The sequence below is a fragment of the Guyanagaster necrorhizus genome (assembly GCF_019112545.1).
Source record: "Guyanagaster necrorhizus MCA 3950 unplaced genomic scaffold BT62scaffold_3, whole genome shotgun sequence".
In the NCBI taxonomy this organism is placed as follows: domain Eukaryota; kingdom Fungi; phylum Basidiomycota; class Agaricomycetes; order Agaricales; family Physalacriaceae; genus Guyanagaster; species Guyanagaster necrorhizus.
The window spans coordinates 2142743-2158981 of NW_025064882.1; the positions used below are offsets into that span (position 1 = coordinate 2142743).

Below are 16239 nucleotides of genomic sequence, written 5' to 3' on the forward strand. Positions count from 1 at the left end.
AATAAGCAAATAAAATTTCTTAGCCACATGCCTACGCGATCATAGAGCGTGTAATTAAATAAAAAAGTGAGGCACCTTTACAACTTTCTGATGTTAGCTACAAGAGGTTACAAGACAAGAATAATGTTAACCTCACTATATTGCGACAGGCAAGGTCGTTGCGTATGTAGACAGGTAACAGGTGCTATAGGGAACCAAATATATACTAAAGCAGCAATATAAGAAAACCATAACTCAAATAGCAAGACAGAACGAGACAAGGCGACACGGAGAGGACAGAAAAAAGTAAACAGCATATATAACACTATAGTCCATCGACCATCAACTTGGTTGGCGGTGCTAACCCTAACCGCGGTGGTGGCGAAATTCTCCTGTCCATTTCTCTCACCCCTACGTGTAGACCAATACTGACAGGCCCGTCTTTCAAGCCGGGTGCTTCACCGTTGCTCATCCGCAACGCACCATTCTTCCCCTCTCCAGGCGCCAAGGCCGAATTTCTGCCCTCTAGTGGAGGCAAAATAGGTACACCTACACCCATCTTCGATACTGGCGGCGACAGCGCCCGGTGTTTTAACGGATCGTCTCGATCCCGGTACCGATTTGGTGAGGTAGGGGGAGGTAGTGTCCGTGTCTGTGGCGACACCGTTATGGGATTTGGTAGACCGGCTCTTGAAGACGAAGAAGAGGCCGATGAATATCTATGTCCTGGTGAGTTCACATAGTTTGGCGCGGCACGATAGTCATCTGGTGCATTCCATGAATTCCGCGGTGACCGATTTGGTGTTGACGAGCCCATGACGAACGGCACTGGGACTGGCCGCTCGCGATCCTCAGGCATTGGCAGAGGGGGAGGTCGACCGTTGTGTTTGCTCCTGAGATCTGGAGGTTCTTCCCCTTTCCAATGATGTGGGGGTGCAAGTGGTGGTTTTGTAGCTGAAAACCCTATCATTTCAGCACCTGGATGACTATGTGGTCGTTCGAATTCACGAGACGAGTGTGGACTCAGTGAAGGGGCCGGAGGTGCCGGGCCATGGTGATGGTGGAGTATATGGTGGTGGTGGGTCCGATGATGATGATGCGGGTGCGGTACAGGATTGACGTGGGGATGCGAAGAGTGTCGATGCATTACGTGCTGTGGTTGCATGTGGTATCTTTCCCTCTCCCTCTCTCGTTCACGTCGCTCCATCTCCTTTTCCCGTTCTCGCTCTCGCTCTCGGCGGTCGGCGGCTTCTTTATGTTCTCTTTCCCGATCCCGGTGCTCTCGTTCTCTCCGGTCTTCCTCCTCTAAATCAGCCCGGCGATCCATCCAATCAGGCGCCTTTGATGGTCCACCTAGGCCAAAAGCACCCATTCCCATTCCGGGACCCATCCATTGTCCAGGACCCTTATTAGATGTGCCATTTGGGGCGGGAGATCTTGACGATCTTCGTGACTGTGCATGATATCCAGGAGGAGGCTGAGAGGAAGACCCAAAGAACGGATGTGGCGGATGATGGGAACCACTCGTCCCAGGACCAAGTAAATCCTGATCCATAGGTACAAATGGTGAGGGTCCATGAATGTTACTTCCAGAAGGGTTATGTATGGAAGCACCACGACTTCCAGGTCTAGAAGATATGTTCTGGTGGTGACCACGATTTGAGTTGGTGCTGCTAGAACTACCATTGAATCCGGGGAAAGCCGGTATTGAAGATGGACCAGCTTGTGCCATCAGTGGTGGAGGCGGAGGCGGATGATGAGGGTACGGCTGTGATGATGGAGGAGGCATCCTTCCATCCCTGCCTGGGAAGACTGGGAATGGGTCGGGATAAGGGTCAAAGACCATAGGAGGGGGTCCTGTTGGTCCGTTAATGTGAGATCCCATATTAGTAGACGGCATTCGTGGCTGTTCGAACTGGCGTCGCAGTGAATATATAAAATCCAAATCTCTGGCTACTTCTGCAGCGGGCAGTGTAGATAATTCTGGATACACCGTGTGTGAGCCAGAAGGAATGCTCTTTTGCTTCTTGGATTGGTTGCCAAACGGAAATGAGTGGACGATCTGGCGTAATGTTGATGGCGGTGGTGCATCCTGCGGCATGATAGGTATCCGTCGAGCTGAGGTGTTCAGCGTCAACAGCGCATCGACGGAAACAAACAGGGAACGCACCAGACTGCGGCCGCTCGACAGCTCTTCGCTCTCTCTCTAACTTTCTCTTTCTGCGATTATTATCGGCGATCATATCAGTTTGAAGCTGATCTCTTTCATGCTATACGTACGGTCAGAACCAGTGCAACAACGCGTCGACAAATTGCATACCTTCCACCAACTCCATGTTCCATCTTCATGTACGCGCCTCCTCTTCATGATAGTGGTTATTTCGAGTTCACGCTTACGCGACGCGAGTTCGACGCGTTTATCTCGTCGGTTAGATAACTCCTTCTGGTAATGAATGAGCTCGGGATGTGTACCTGAACAAGAAAACAAGGCATGAGTGAAAAGTTCAAAAATCTTGCACAGGATATAACGGACCCTGGAGAATAAGGGTTTCCTCCCATGCCAATTGCTGCATTCTTTCGACGTAGAGAATTTCCCTCAACCGTCCAAATTTAAATTCGATGCCGGCGAGCACCTCTAGAGCCTCCGCACGATGAGCAGGTTGCAAATCTGACTCCATCTCGACTTCCATATCATCATCAAGAGATACATCGGCATCAATGTCAACATCCTGATCTTGGTCCTCAGCGTCGATGTGAAGGTCATGTTTCTGCTTGCCCTTTCCCTTCCCTTTCACTGACGGTGGAATGTCAGGCTTTGGAGTCGGCTCCTCTGCTTCTTCCTCTTCCTCTTCCTCCTCTTCCTCTTCTTCATCCACGTTATCTTGTGGGGCAGTACTGCCGGGTTGGGCCAAGAGTGATGTATTGACAGGAGATTTAAGTGGCGGAGCTGGGGATGGCGAACGAGAGGAGGCAGGAGAAGGAGAACCTTCAGAACCCGAAGGATATGGGGAACCAGGGTCGACGACACCTGAGCCCGCCATTATGGACGATGCAGAAGCGGCTGCGACGACGGGAGCGATCGATTCAACAGGAGGGGCGGTCATATCGACATCTTCCTCGAGCTCATCTTCAAGAACAGCCTTGGGATCGTCGTCATCTTCCTCCTCCTCTTCCTCCTCCTTGAGCTGCTCCTCCTCGGAATCAGTGTCATTCTCATTGTCGCGATCGACGTCGGGCTGCGCAGGATCATCATCAGAGACCTCGCCGTCAGTATCATCGGCGAGTTCATCTTTTCCGTCACCGTCGTTGTCGATAGCCTCCTTGCGTAACATGTCGGCGTTCTTTTCCTTTTCTGCCACTGCCAAGGCCAGCCCCACGAGGTCCATTGCCGCAATTTCGTGACTGGAGGGAATTGGGACGGTGGTAGCAACGGATTCGAAGGGCTGCTCGACGGGGGGTGGTAGTGGTGGTGCAGGAAGAGAATGATCGAGCTCATCGTGGGCCACGATGGGCAAATCCGGTTGCTTGGGCTGGTCATGGTCTGCGGTGTCCTCCTCCTCCCCCTCTTCCTCCTCCATGACATTAGGGCGTCTGCTACGCTCTTCCTCTTCTTCTTCCTCGACGGCACTCGAAGCCTTTGTTGCCGCCCATCCCCACATGGGTGCTGGTACGATACTGCTGCGTTTTCGTCGACCACCTCGACGCGAAGGGCGCATTCCACGGCCACCTGAATGGGTTCTTCCACGTCTGCTACTACCATTAGGACCATGTCCGTTTGTCTGGTCGTCCTGCTCATCCTCCGTCAACTCTGAAAGCTCTGAATCACCGTCCAGGCCCGCGCTGCTGGGCTCTGCCTTGGACAAGTTATCTGGTGGAGGCGACGGTGACGGCGAAGGTGAGCTGAGGGAATCAAGCGAGGTTGACGTGCCCGGCATCGCGGGCTGAACAAAGGACGATGAGGAACAAATGCGGAAAACAGTGGAAGGCTCGTGCGCGAGAAGATTAGGTTTGGAGTTATCTTATCTTATCTCTTTCGGAATTTTTTTGACCCGTCCCTTCATCCCTCCGCTGCCCTTCTCTCCCCTTTTTCTTTCTCTCTTTATTACTTAGCAGAACATGTCACTATGTTTTATCATTGATATCCCTTGATACAGGTTGAAATTCACCGGTTTTCTCTTCGCACACCGTCGGCCCCAGATGCTGACATACTGTTCAATATCCTATGTCGCCGTTCCTTTTTTTTCCTACAACACTATTCTAGAACATCGATCAAGCTCTAGACAGCTTTGCATTCAACTTCCGGGATTTTTGGTGTTTTCCGACACTCAGAGTTCATGTTTGAAGAAAAAGCTGGCGAGATATTCTACGAAGAGTTTTCTACAGCCTCTGCTCAAGGAACCAATATTAATCCCGAACTCCTCAAATTCAAATCTCAGGCTATGGTATCGACTCGACTGAGACCCTGAACTATGCCACACTGTTGTTCGAGCATGGTTTATTTGATAAAATGTAAGTTCACTGTCTTGTCTACAGTCGAGGACAGCCAAAACCACCCAATTTCATATTGAGCGAATGAAGAACTTTTGAGACAAAAACAAGGCCAAATTTTTGGGTCAATTCACTGATTTTGTAGGTCTGTACATTACTATATTAGTGATCAAGAACTGCCTTCAGAGCCATATATGCTGATGTGGATAATTTGGCTTTAGCTTTCTTGGCCGTCCACCAGCCATGTATGGCATGTGGTTTTGTGGATGAAAGTGCTGGAGAATGGCCTCATAGATTGGTTCAAAACTTCAAGGAAGTAAAGTGCTTAGTGAATATAGTCAAGAATTTTCTTTGGATTTTTTGGAATTTTTTTTCATATGGTGGCCAAATTTTGACAAGTCTTGACATTGAATTCATGTTTCCAAGAAATCTGCTTGTTAATATATTCTTTGGCATGTAAACTACAAGATCTAATGCAAAAAAGTCTTAGGAAATGGCTACTTGAGTACAGAAAACTCAGGTCAGAAATTGGCTGGCTTTGGTTGTCCTCAACTGTATGTTAAGAACAAGTGGTATACCATAGCATCGGAAAAAGTCAAATTATGTAGTTGCCATCTTAAGGAAACATGTGTTGGTGAGAATTCAAGCTTAACGTTCCACTCGCCTGGAATATACTGATGGTTATACTGCCCGCAAAATGATGTCTTCGAATTCTTTGTCGTTCGAGCCGTCATTCCTGTGCACAAGTATAGGTGGGAAGCAAGAACCCCCATGAGAGAAGAATCGGTGATGAGCATCGGCATTTTTAGAGTTATTTCTGGGCTTTTACGTCTCTGATGCTGCAGACGGTTTACTCAATTCCGCAAGCAAGAAAAGTATCGATGCGAACTTGATGGCGATGGCGTTCAAGAGGATTTGCCACAGATTCCAAAACTTCGAGATGAACGATAATACATCGATGTTTGGTAGCGAATTAAAGAGGCTGCACCCTGTTTTTATTAGTCTGATTTAGATGTGGACGTCTAGATTGCAAACTCATCTAAGGGCATCTCGTGTCAGTCAGGCCGGCCTTTGATGCCTCAGCATCTATTCGCGCCTGTTCTCACATCCCACATCTCCCAATTTTGACACTGACAAAGTGAGTGCGTTTATCATTTGTGAATAGCACCTTCAGTATTCTTGTTTTACAGTGATGAAATCTCACTAATTGACCTCCGTGACAATATCTCGTGTCCTCGACGACAGGAAAAGGGACAGACTGATCAACGTATCTTTGTCTTTTGCTGGTCAAGCGTTATTCGGGATATACAATGACTTCCAATGGTCCCGGTCATGCGTGTGAAGTACTAGGGTCTAATGGCTATTGACCATTGGTGACCAACAACTCACACAAAATCTTGCAGGTTGTCACCATCATAATTGGGAAGACCCTATCGCGTACGCCTACTACACGATTCCTCGAGCCAGAGAGTTATGAACTGCCGTTGTGGTGCTCTTGTTCAAAGTCTACTTGACGGCGTCCGAAAAACATCGATAGTCAATAGGCCGCATCACTTATCTCTTTGGGTGTTCTGTTCGCTTTCGCTCCGCTATCCTTTCTGAGGTCGAACCATGTTTTGCAAGTTCAAGATCTGCCCTCGAGATATCTTTTGTTAAGTTATTGGCGATCAGATCTCGAAGTGGATTTCTCAACGTATTTAATACGTTGTTGAAAAAAAAAATCAGCCAATGGTGAGTTCACTGACGGGAGACTCAAATGGTGGCCTCGGGAGCAATGCTTTCTCATCAGGAGGTGCTAGGGTGTCCGATTAATGACGCGAGCTCCTCACAGTCTTCATTTTCTGAGCGAAGAAACCTTAAGAATCGTCATCTGTACTATTATGATGGCCGAATATGAATCTTCTATAGTCTGTTCATGTACATGGAACTTAAAAGTAAATTAAGTTGAAATTACCGATCGCATCAAAATCGTGAGAATGTCGACGTCGAAACGGAGAGCCGTTTCGTTTCTTCCGCAAACCAATACTTAATGGTGTAAGGCGAAAGTATACCTCTCCTACATGGAAGTCCAATGCAGATACTCCCAAAATGCCGGAATACACGATACCCGAAATCCCTATCTTTCTCACTTTCGCCTCCTTTCTTTTCTTCATCAACATCGCCGAATGGCTCGCCAAATATCTCATCGAGGCTGGGCTGCTGGGATCCATCGTCGTAGGGATAATCTATGGACCAGAGGCCGCCAATATTCTGCCGATGGATGCCCAAACTACCTTCCAGGTCATTGGATACATCGGGCTCCTGCTTATAGTCTTCGAGGCGGGGCTTTCCACCGACATGTCTTTGCTCTATAAGAATATCTGGCTATCCCTCCTTGTGGCACTGACGGGCGTGGGCCTCCCCATCTGCTTCTCGATTCTCCTACTCAGTGTTGGATTCAAGTACACGGCCCTGCAAGGTTTCGCTGCGGGTGCATCATTATGTTCCACTTCCCTTGGCACAACGTTGGCTTTACTAAGTCCGGAGATAACGAAGATGAGGATTGGTCAGTGTTATCACTCATCTGCAGACCGCTTACTCTCGGTCCAGGCGTAGTGTTGTTGAGCGCCGCTCTCATCGATGACATTGTGGGCCTAGTCATTGCCGCCACTATCTCCGAGATTTCTTCGGTCGACGAGGTGTCCGTGTCCATCAAGTGGCAGACCATCGTCCGGCCTATCGTGGTTTCGGTGGCATTTGGGCTGTTCACTTTTGTCATTTGGGTCCTACGCATTTTGATGTTCCGTCTATGGGGTGACAGATTACGCACCCCGCGTGCTCAGCTGTTCGTGGTGGTTTTCGTGCTTGCAGGTTACGTGGCTGGTGCAAATTACTCGGGAACAAGTGAGCTGTTCGGAGCATACCTTGCTGGCACGCTGCTCATTCATGTTTTCGCGCTATCATCGTGCGAGAATTTCGAGGATAAGATAGAAGACCATCAGATTGTCACACCTATCGATGCGTTTACGATCTACATCATACCCATTCTGCAGGTGTTGCCATCGCCCTTGTTCTTTGCGTCCATTGGGGCGGCTCTCCCCATCAGGTCACTGGGGTCAGTCCATGGTTCTCATCGGGTTATACGGCGAGGCATAATATATTCTCTTCTTATGGGCGTCGCGAAAGCTGCCGTAGGCGTCTGGATGTTCGTCTGGCCCGACCGAGAAGGTGGTCCGCATACATTGACGATCATACAGTCTGCTACCTTGCTAGGCATGGCAATGGTGGCTCGAGGCGAGATCGCCCTCGTCGTCGCCGAGATTGCTCGACCGATCCTAGGTGATGATGAGCCGTTTGCCGTCGTTGTGTGGGCTATACTGCTCAACACTGTTGGAGGTGCCGTTGGCGTCGGACTGATCTTACTGCGTGCATGAAACGGCGCTCCGACGGAAGTTCCTCGGCCGGGCGCCTGTAAAATGGGTTGACACAAAGTACTCTTAGCAGCTGAGATTATGTATATTTTTTCCCCTGTTTTTTCCTAGAAAAAATTAGACATTAGAACGTCTCCGTTACTCGGCCATAGCAGAAGCCTAGACTTCCTGCCAGCGTGCAACCTTGAGCTTGTGATCACGCCTCCGGATTATATATCTTCTTGGAGTTTACCAATACTCTTGACAGCCCTTGACTTGATTATCCTTTTTCCTTTCGGCTGTGGGAGGAATTGAAATTTCGTGCCAACGTTGAAGCGGCGCGTTCAGTTCTGTAGCCTGTTCACCGTCCTTTACGACCGCCACCATGATGCTGGGGACGTACTCGACCCGAAATATTGGGCTGCTGGCAAGGAAATACCTAGGGCAGACACACAGACAGACAGCGCAGGGTGTTGGGAGGTATTTTTTGACGACGCGTGAGTGCCGATTTACTCTGTGGCGATCCGGTTTGGGATAGGACGGCACCCAGAGCTATAATTTCCCCCCCCCTATCTCTTCCGTGTTTCCAACTGATACCATCCCATTAGCCAGCAACATGAGCACCAAAATCATCGTTAAAGGCCCCGTCGTCGAGCTCGATGGCGACGAGATGACCAGGATCATCTGGAAAAAAATCAAGGAGGAGGTCCGTCTCGTCTTGCTCGTCGCGATTCGATCCTTACAGCGTCGGCCAGCTCATTTTGCCTTACCTCGAACTCGACATCAAGTATTTTGACCTTGGCCTCGAGAACCGTGATGCTGTGCGTTCGTATTCTCTTCATGCCTCGTTACTGAGCGTGTCACCAGACCAACGACCAAGTGACCATCGACTCTGCCAATGCCATCCTCGAGCACAAAGTCGGCATCAAATGCGCCACGATTACGCCGGACGAAGCTCGTGTCGAAGAGTTCAAGTTGAAGGAAATGTGGAAAAGTCCAAACGGCACGGTGAGACTTACCTGCGTTCTTCGGCGCTCCAGCTCACCCTTGCGTGCCCACAGATTCGGAACATTCTGGGGGGGACAGTGTTCCGTGAGCCAATCATTCTTCAGAAAATACCAAAGCCAATCCCTGGCTGGGTCAAGCCAATTGTCATTGGTCGTCATGCGTTCGGTGACCAGTACCGAGCAACAGACTTTGTCGCTCCTGGTCCCGGAAAGTTGCAGCTTGTGTATACGCCAACTGATGGCTCCCAGCCGACCACGCTGAATGTCTACGACTTCAAGGGCCCCGGTGTGGCCATGAGCATGTACAACACGGATGAGTCCATCGCAGGTTTCGCTCATTCCTCCTTCAAGATGGCTTTGGCCAAGAAAATGCCTTTGTTCATGTCAACAAAGAATACTATCCTCAAGAAGTATGATGGACGATTCAAGGACATCTTCCAAGAGATCTACGATGCGCAAGTCCGCCATACCTGTTCCGTTACACAAAACTCTAACTGCCGTGCAGCCAATATAAAGCGCTCTTCCAGGAGGCCGGAATTTACTATGAACACAGACTCATCGATGATATGGTTGCGCAAGCAATCAAGTCTTCAGGCGGATTCGTCTGGGCCACTAAAAACTACGATGGTGATGTACAGAGTGACATTCTCGCACAAGGCTTCGGCAGTCTGGGTATGATGACCAGTGAACTTATCACACCCGACGGCCAGATCATCGAAAGTGAAGCTGCTCATGGCACGTCCTAATTTCTCTCGCATTTGTTCTGTTCCGTTGACGCATCGAACAGGAACAGTCACACGGCACTACCGGGAACACCAGAAGGGCAACGAGACCTCAACAAACCCTGTCGCGTCCATCTTTGCTTGGACCCGGGGTTTGATCCACCGGGCCAAGCTCGATAACAACCCTGCTCTGCGTGATTTCTGTCTCGATGTCGAGAGTGCCTGTATCGAGGTCATTGACAAGGATGGTGTTATGACCAAAGATCTCGCGTTGTCCCTGTATGGTTCTAACATGAAACGAGAACACTGGGTCGTCACTACCGCCTACATGGACGCTGTTATCGTATGTTGTACTTGACTACAACTGATTCACGCTAACGTTGATTTCGATAGACTAAACTCAACGACAAGATAGCGAAGCGGGCTGCATTGTAAACACATCTAGTTTTGGATCAGATCTCAGTCTATACCTCCGTAGAGTTAACACAGCTAACCTTGTACATACTAATGCAAATCCTAACAATGGGACGTCATTTTGCGTGGACTCGTGATTCTCGACGACAAAGTCAAATTTGAAAAAAAAAAAAAAAAAAAAAAACGATCTGTTCGTTGGGTCGTGTGCTCCAACTGAAGTTTTACTTGGCGCTGACAGTGGAGGGGTATGTGCCGTCACGACAGTATTTGTTTCCGGTACTGATGTGATGGTGATTCGAAATAATTGAGGAGCTAGAATATCTACTTTAGAGCCCAACTGGTCCTGCCTCAGTGTCGAGTCTTGGTGAACACTGCGTCTCTATCGTTCTCGAGATACTTGCTTTTACACATAAAAACGATCCCCTTTCTATACCTATCTCCGTGTCTTCTTCGATTTTCGCTTACCGCAATGCAGTTTTACATCCCCATCTGCCGATACCACGCGCAACTCTCAGCATACACGCGTCAAAGAGCTGATACAATGTACTGAAGCGCCCATCGGCCCCGAAAAATCTGCCCTAATCACAACGGTGGCCGAATCAATCGTACCTCTCGCAAATTTGGATCACGAAATTGCTCTGGCCCGCAACACGCTCGACCTCCTGATTTCTCGAAGTCAGGAGACGAAGACTCATATCAAGGGTCTTGCATCGCCTTCGGGCCCTCCCTGATTTTGTTCTCAGTGAGATACTTTGGTCATGCCGCACTGGAGAGCAGGATTCCCTAGACCCGAGATATCCTCTGTAGTCGCTTACGGCTGTCTGTAGACGTTGAGGGACCGTGGCGCTGAATACCTAGCTCTGGTCCCAAATCGCGCCCAAATTCGACAGAGAGGATATTCCTAATTATCTTTCATTCGTTCAAGTTTGTGTTGCAGTTGCAGCTGGCACGGACGAGTGATTTGAGCTTTGAGGGTTTTGCCTCCCCCCCGAGACAGCACCACGTACGCTATTTTCCCGACGGTCATTGCGAGTGCCTCGCAGTAGACAGACGTTGAGCTGTTCCTGTCACCCAGACACTTTTGTTGTTATCAGTATATAGAGGGTTCCTCAATAAATTGCGCTGCCTCCGTGATGCTTTCCTGAAGCGACACTGACGGATATGAAGGCAACCTACGTCTTCCAACTAGCAACTAACGTACTGACGTTCCGCACTGTCAGTATCAGTATACGATCGTCTAGTCTTTTCATTTCTTACTGGTATAACAAAAGTTTACTTCTTCCCCTGGACGGCTGCAAGTTCATAGAGATAAGTGCCCAGAAGCTTAGACTAATGACATGTCAGTACTCTTCCTGTGGAAAACGAACGAGAAAAACTCACCCCTTCGATGAAATTGGAACGATCTAACTTCTCATTCGTGGAACTGTCACGCAAAAGATAAACGCCAGAAACCAGAAGGAAAAAATTAATAAACTCACTGTGCACCATCATCCCCTCTCCCCATTGGCAGAAGGACGACGTTTGCACCAAGTGCTTCTGCAAACGTTAATGTGACGGGTATGGATCCACCCTCCCTTGTCATGTCAGGCTCCTGCTTGTACACCGCCTACAATAACGTATCGAACAAGAGGCCTATAGTGAACAGAGGAACTCATACCCTGGTAGCAGCCTTGGCAGCCTCAAAGTTCCAATGGTTCAGGTCAGCTAGCCACGGCTTGCCACCATGGACTTCCTCCACTACCAATTTGTTCTTGCTACCCAGTTTCGCAAATTCAGCTTCCAGATACTTGTTTACAAGAGGCGCAATGTTCTCCGGCGTTTGTGGGGGCACCAGCCTGTAGAGCCGTGATCAAGGAAATGAATATCAAAGGTACGCGCAGTTACCTGATACTGAACTTCCCAGCCACCTTGGCTGGAATAACAGTTTTACCGCCGGCACCATAAAACGCACCTTCAATTCCGTGAAGCGATAGACTGGGAGATCGCATCCGACCCATCAGTACTTCAACCTTGTCAGAAGACAACGCAATGCTAGCGCCGGCAGCTGCTTCTATGTCCTCGATGGAATAGTCGAGCTTCTCGTACAGAGAGCGCTCATCCGCAAATGCTGACGGGACCATCTCGTCGACGCCAGGAATAAGGATATGACCTTTGGTATCCACAAGCTTGGACATGAGTATCACGAGGTCCGTCATAGGTTCATGTATCGTGCGTCCAAAGGAACCAGAGTGGAGGTCCCAACTGGGACCAGAGACGATTATCTTGTAATAAGAAATTCCACGCAAGCCATAAGTCAAAACGGGCGTTCGGGTGTTGAGCCAATAGTTATCAGACTAGTAAATGGAGATTAGGATTGCGATGGCCTCAAGCGAACGAAGACATACGATGCAAACACAGTCTACGCCGTCAAACCAACCTCCAGATTGGGCCTCCTTCTTGACGAGGTCGTCAAGACCCTCACTTCCGGTCTCTTCCATCCCTTCGAAGCAGAACTTTATATTAACTGGCAGATCCTTCTGGTTCTCAGCGTGGTACTGAAGAACATTGAGCCAACCAAGAATAGGACCCTTGTCGTCTGTGGATCCACGGCCTACTAGCTGACCATTCTCGCGATTAATAGTAAGTACGAATGGTTCAGAGGACCATCCATCAGAAAGGTTAGCCTAGAAAAGGATGAAGTTGAAGGGCATGAGAGTCGAACCCAGGACGTACGGGTTGAACGTCAAAATGACCGTAGATAAGCACAGTCTTCTTATTCGGATTGTTTCCAATCTTTCCCAGAATCGCGGGCGGAAGTTGAAGCTCCTGACCATCCATAACGTGCTTTCCAAGATCGGTGAGCTGAGTTTCGACGCCGTAAGAGTTAAGCTGAGCGTTAAGCCAGTGGGCCATCTTGAAGACATCCTGCCTATACTTGGCATCGCCGCTCACGCTGACGCCGATAGATCAGCTAGGCAGCACGAGTCACGAAATCCCCTGACCTTGGAATAGCGACTGCCTCAGCCAAACGATTGATAAAGTTTTCGGCATTGTCGTCAATGAACTTGATGAATTCTGGGGGGGCAGGCATGTTGGCAGAGGGGATGATGGTGGTACAAGTTGAAGAGGTTACTGCAATGACGACATCGCCCTTACGAAGTCGCGCTACGCCTGTGAAGGCTACTTTTTAGGATAACCTCGATATCGTGGCATCTTCCTCATGAGTTGACAAGCGGCACTGGTAGAAAGGATTAATAATGGCTGGGTTAACATTCAGTCAATTGCTCGTTGAACGCCAGCGTCACGGGCCCTACCTGCAAAGATATCAACGTGGCTCATGATATCCAGCTGTAGGCAGACATTGTATACTGTCCATATGCTTACGCCATACGTGCTACAACTGTACAACAGCAGCATCGCGTCCAATGATGTTATGCGCGTCCTTGACATCGATGTCAAATTCAAAATAGTCCCTTAGCGTCTGTATTCGATCCTCTTCGCTCGTGAATATTTGAAGCGCTTCCTGACAGCTGCCCACAGATCCTCTAATCTCGGTGCCAAAGAGGATATATTTTCCGAGATGTACGTCCTTTGTGCTTGGATCCAGTTCTAATCGCCTCTGCTCTTCTCCATCAATGATAAAATACTTGACGCACATGAGATTCTTCCAGAAAATGCTATCGCTCGGTATCTGTGAAATATAGACTGACGCCCTCATGAAATCCTCTGGGAAAGACTTGCTTTTTGAGAACGCATATAAGGTCTTCCATAATGACTCGGTCGAAGATGCCATAGTATTGCAGAATCTGCACTGGTACATTGGTACGTTATCGTGATTCGAACATAGTTGAACAATTATACTCACCCAGGCTGTCCAAGCTCGAGGAAGGATATGCTGCCCGAACTAGACGATGTTTCTCTGAGGGTTGTTGAACCCGAAGCAATATGACCCTCTTCCAAGAAGAACGGTCCGTTGAAACATGCCCTGAGGTGTCACATCCATAGAGTGGTCTGAAGTACTGAGGTAGGTCCATGCTTAATTCACTGCATTTTCGACGTTGACTGAAGTTTAGAACTTACTAATGCATATCACAGTTTACGAACAGGAATTCGACAAGGTGCATGCGAACGAGTACATGGAGGTTCTCAAGTGTTGTCTTGAATGCCCCAGAAGCGATGTCGAATTCTGTGAGTTCATGTCTGTACCCTATGGATTCTAACCATTGAATAACTTCTTCTTCTGGAGTCTAAGGGGATTCGACTTTCCTAATAAGCGTGCGGCTTGAAGAAGGGCCGTTGAGGGTGTAGGTCATGGCTAGACGTTGAGTGGGAACAAGGGATACAAGTCAACATCATGAACCGCTTTCGAGTGGTTTCAAAGAGGTCTCAAAGAACAACCAATGGAACGGGGGTGGGGGGGGGGCTGCGGCCGACAAGGATCCTATCCGTGTCATGCTCACACAGAGACTGCTGGCATAAATCCGAGTTCGTGCATTTATAATGTACAACGTCTGCTTTGGGCCGAGCGACTTCCCAACTTCAGTCAAAGAGACTGACGATCTTACCGCTTCAGCTTCTAATTTGCTAGTGCTACATGACCACCGTATAAAACCCGCGCCGCGTAAAATAAAACCACCGCTTTTGCCTATATTTGCTTATAGTTTACGGCTGCGAGTGGATACTCCATGATATGTCGAATGTATCGTCGTAGGTACTACGACGTGTATGTAGTCAGCGAGGGAAAACCAGAACAAAGGTTCTCCCGAGGCACCGTGGTGTCTTTGAAATGTTGCCGCTAGGTATTAGCTTCCTTCAGCACATTGCTCGACTTGATCATTCGCGCCTCTATCTTTGAAAGGAAGTTCGAATTTCAAAGTGCAAATGCTGCTCGGTTACCTCGGGTTAGGGTTCGGCTACCTTTTCCATACGATGACATCCAAAAATCTATCTTTTCTGGATCTTATCGACATCTGTGACAATGTGCGGCCACATCTTTCTTTTCCTCATCCATCACCATTCGACAGCGAACGGCTAGTACCATTTCATCTCTCTCCGTCATCACGGGCTCCCGTTATCGGTCTCCTACGACCCATTATCATCGAGAAACTGAAAGCAGAAAATGTTAACAGTCACAACAGTGGTCTTCCGGAACTCTGGGATATCCAAGATGCACGGGTCTCTTTTCGGTCGTGGCTTGATACACCATCGAAGCGCACTGCTGCCATGAAGGAACTATGTGAGCGATGGCGAGATACAGAACTCTTCCCTGATGTTTGCGGGCCTAAGAAGTGGAGAGCAGAGATGTTTCCCATCTATCGCAACCCTTTTGACGCTCATGACTACCCGAAGGATGGACAGCCTGACGAAGGACTGAACTACGCATTCGAGATGGAGCGCTCGGCCTGTGCACTTTTCGGCGTCGTGACATATGGCATACACATGACCATCTACCAACAAGATGCCTCAGGTCTTCGTATGTGGATACCGACCCGTGCGCGAACGAAGCCAACGTGGGTTATCCTATCTGATATAGATTCTTACTTCATCGCACATATATGCAGGTGGCCTGGTTACCTTGACAACACTGTTGCCGGAGGAATCCCCAGTGGAATGGGCATGTTCGATTCCTTGGCCAAGGAGTGCATGGAAGAGGCCAGCATCGAAGAAGATATCGTTCGGCAGTACGTACGAGCAACTGGAGCCGTCAGCTACTTCTTCAGAACGTCCGCGGGCTGGTTGCAACCAGAAGTGGAGTAAGTTTCGTACTTCGCTGTTATCTGCCTCTAATCCCCTGCAGATATGTCTACGATCTTGCCATCCCCGCAAATCACCCAGACTCTTCCGTTTTTGAGCCCAAACCTTTGGATGGTGAAGTCGAGTCATTCGAGTTTCTTCATCTCGACGATCTTACGCCAAAGTTACGGGCGGGGTCGTTTAAGCCCAACTGTGCTCTGGGAAAGTTGTGCACCAAGTACTTGCAATGTCTTCGTCTGATTTTCAATAATAGTGATTATCGACTTACTAATACGTTTGGGTCATATAACACCCGAGAACGAACCCGACTACATGAAGATCTTGACCCGCCTACATGGTCAATTTGACTATGAACGGTGGTAGAAATTTTTAGGTAAGCATTTTGTTTTGCTTTCCTACTTCAGAGTCGCTGAAGTTCCATATAAAATTGAAGGAAGTAGAACCACAACACTCGTAAGTACTTTGATGCGGAATGAGAACATCTGCTCTTAAGCAAGATCTGTCACC

General features: G+C 48.7%; 6 protein-coding genes across 6 annotated transcripts; 3 read left to right on the forward strand and 3 right to left on the reverse strand.

Moving 5' to 3' along the window:
• Window positions 1-1765: 1765 nt before the first annotated feature.
• Window positions 1766-4045, reverse strand: BT62DRAFT_434341 (uncharacterized protein). The gene is made up of 4 exons (XM_043180876.1): window positions 2513-4045; window positions 2300-2451; window positions 2150-2249; window positions 1766-2071 (listed from the first exon to the last, which is right to left on the reverse strand). The coding sequence occupies exons 1-4, from the start codon at window positions 3912-3914 to the stop codon at window positions 1866-1868; spliced, it is 1860 nt and encodes a 619-aa protein (XP_043045075.1). The 5' UTR covers window positions 3915-4045; the 3' UTR covers window positions 1766-1865.
• Window positions 4046-6464: 2419 nt separating this feature from the next.
• BT62DRAFT_942576 (uncharacterized protein) lies at window positions 6465-7868 on the forward strand (the record flags this gene model as incomplete). Its single annotated transcript, XM_043187835.1, has 2 exons — window positions 6465-7018; window positions 7063-7868. Coding segments are annotated over exons 1-2 (1269 nt in total), but the record flags the coding sequence as incomplete, so codon positions are not given.
• Window positions 7869-8464: 596 nt separating this feature from the next.
• BT62DRAFT_984642 (isocitrate dehydrogenase NADP-dependent) lies at window positions 8465-10117 on the forward strand. Its single transcript, XM_043189875.1, has 7 exons — window positions 8465-8562; window positions 8612-8677; window positions 8724-8864; window positions 8918-9318; window positions 9369-9598; window positions 9651-9928; window positions 9979-10117. Exons 1-7 carry the CDS (start codon window positions 8473-8475, stop codon window positions 10018-10020), a joined length of 1248 nt encoding a protein of 415 aa, XP_043045077.1. The 5' UTR covers window positions 8465-8472; the 3' UTR covers window positions 10021-10117.
• A 1154-nt stretch (window positions 10118-11271) lies between these two features.
• On the reverse strand, window positions 11272-13069 carry BT62DRAFT_978302 (CNDP dipeptidase; the record flags this gene model as incomplete). Its single annotated transcript, XM_043189340.1, has 8 exons — window positions 11272-11328; window positions 11380-11422; window positions 11478-11605; window positions 11657-11834; window positions 11884-12332; window positions 12384-12662; window positions 12712-12931; window positions 12981-13069. 8 exons carry the CDS (start codon window positions 13067-13069, stop codon window positions 11272-11274), a joined length of 1443 nt encoding a protein of 480 aa, XP_043045078.1.
• Window positions 13070-13237: 168 nt separating this feature from the next.
• Window positions 13238-14154, reverse strand: BT62DRAFT_927302 (uncharacterized protein). Its single transcript, XM_043185218.1, has 5 exons — window positions 14074-14154; window positions 13858-14002; window positions 13519-13800; window positions 13390-13457; window positions 13238-13341 (listed from the first exon to the last, which is right to left on the reverse strand). The coding sequence occupies exons 3-4, from the start codon at window positions 13769-13771 to the stop codon at window positions 13453-13455; spliced, it is 258 nt and encodes an 85-aa protein (XP_043045079.1). The 5' UTR covers window positions 13772-13800; window positions 13858-14002; window positions 14074-14154; the 3' UTR covers window positions 13238-13341; window positions 13390-13452.
• Window positions 14155-14907: 753 nt separating this feature from the next.
• Window positions 14908-16095, forward strand: BT62DRAFT_883618 (nudix hydrolase 20; the record flags this gene model as incomplete). The annotated part of the gene is made up of 4 exons (XM_043182759.1): window positions 14908-15488; window positions 15540-15731; window positions 15776-15960; window positions 15986-16095. 4 exons carry the CDS (start codon window positions 14908-14910, stop codon window positions 16093-16095), a joined length of 1068 nt encoding a protein of 355 aa, XP_043045080.1.
• Between the last annotated feature and the right edge of the window lie 144 nt (window positions 16096-16239).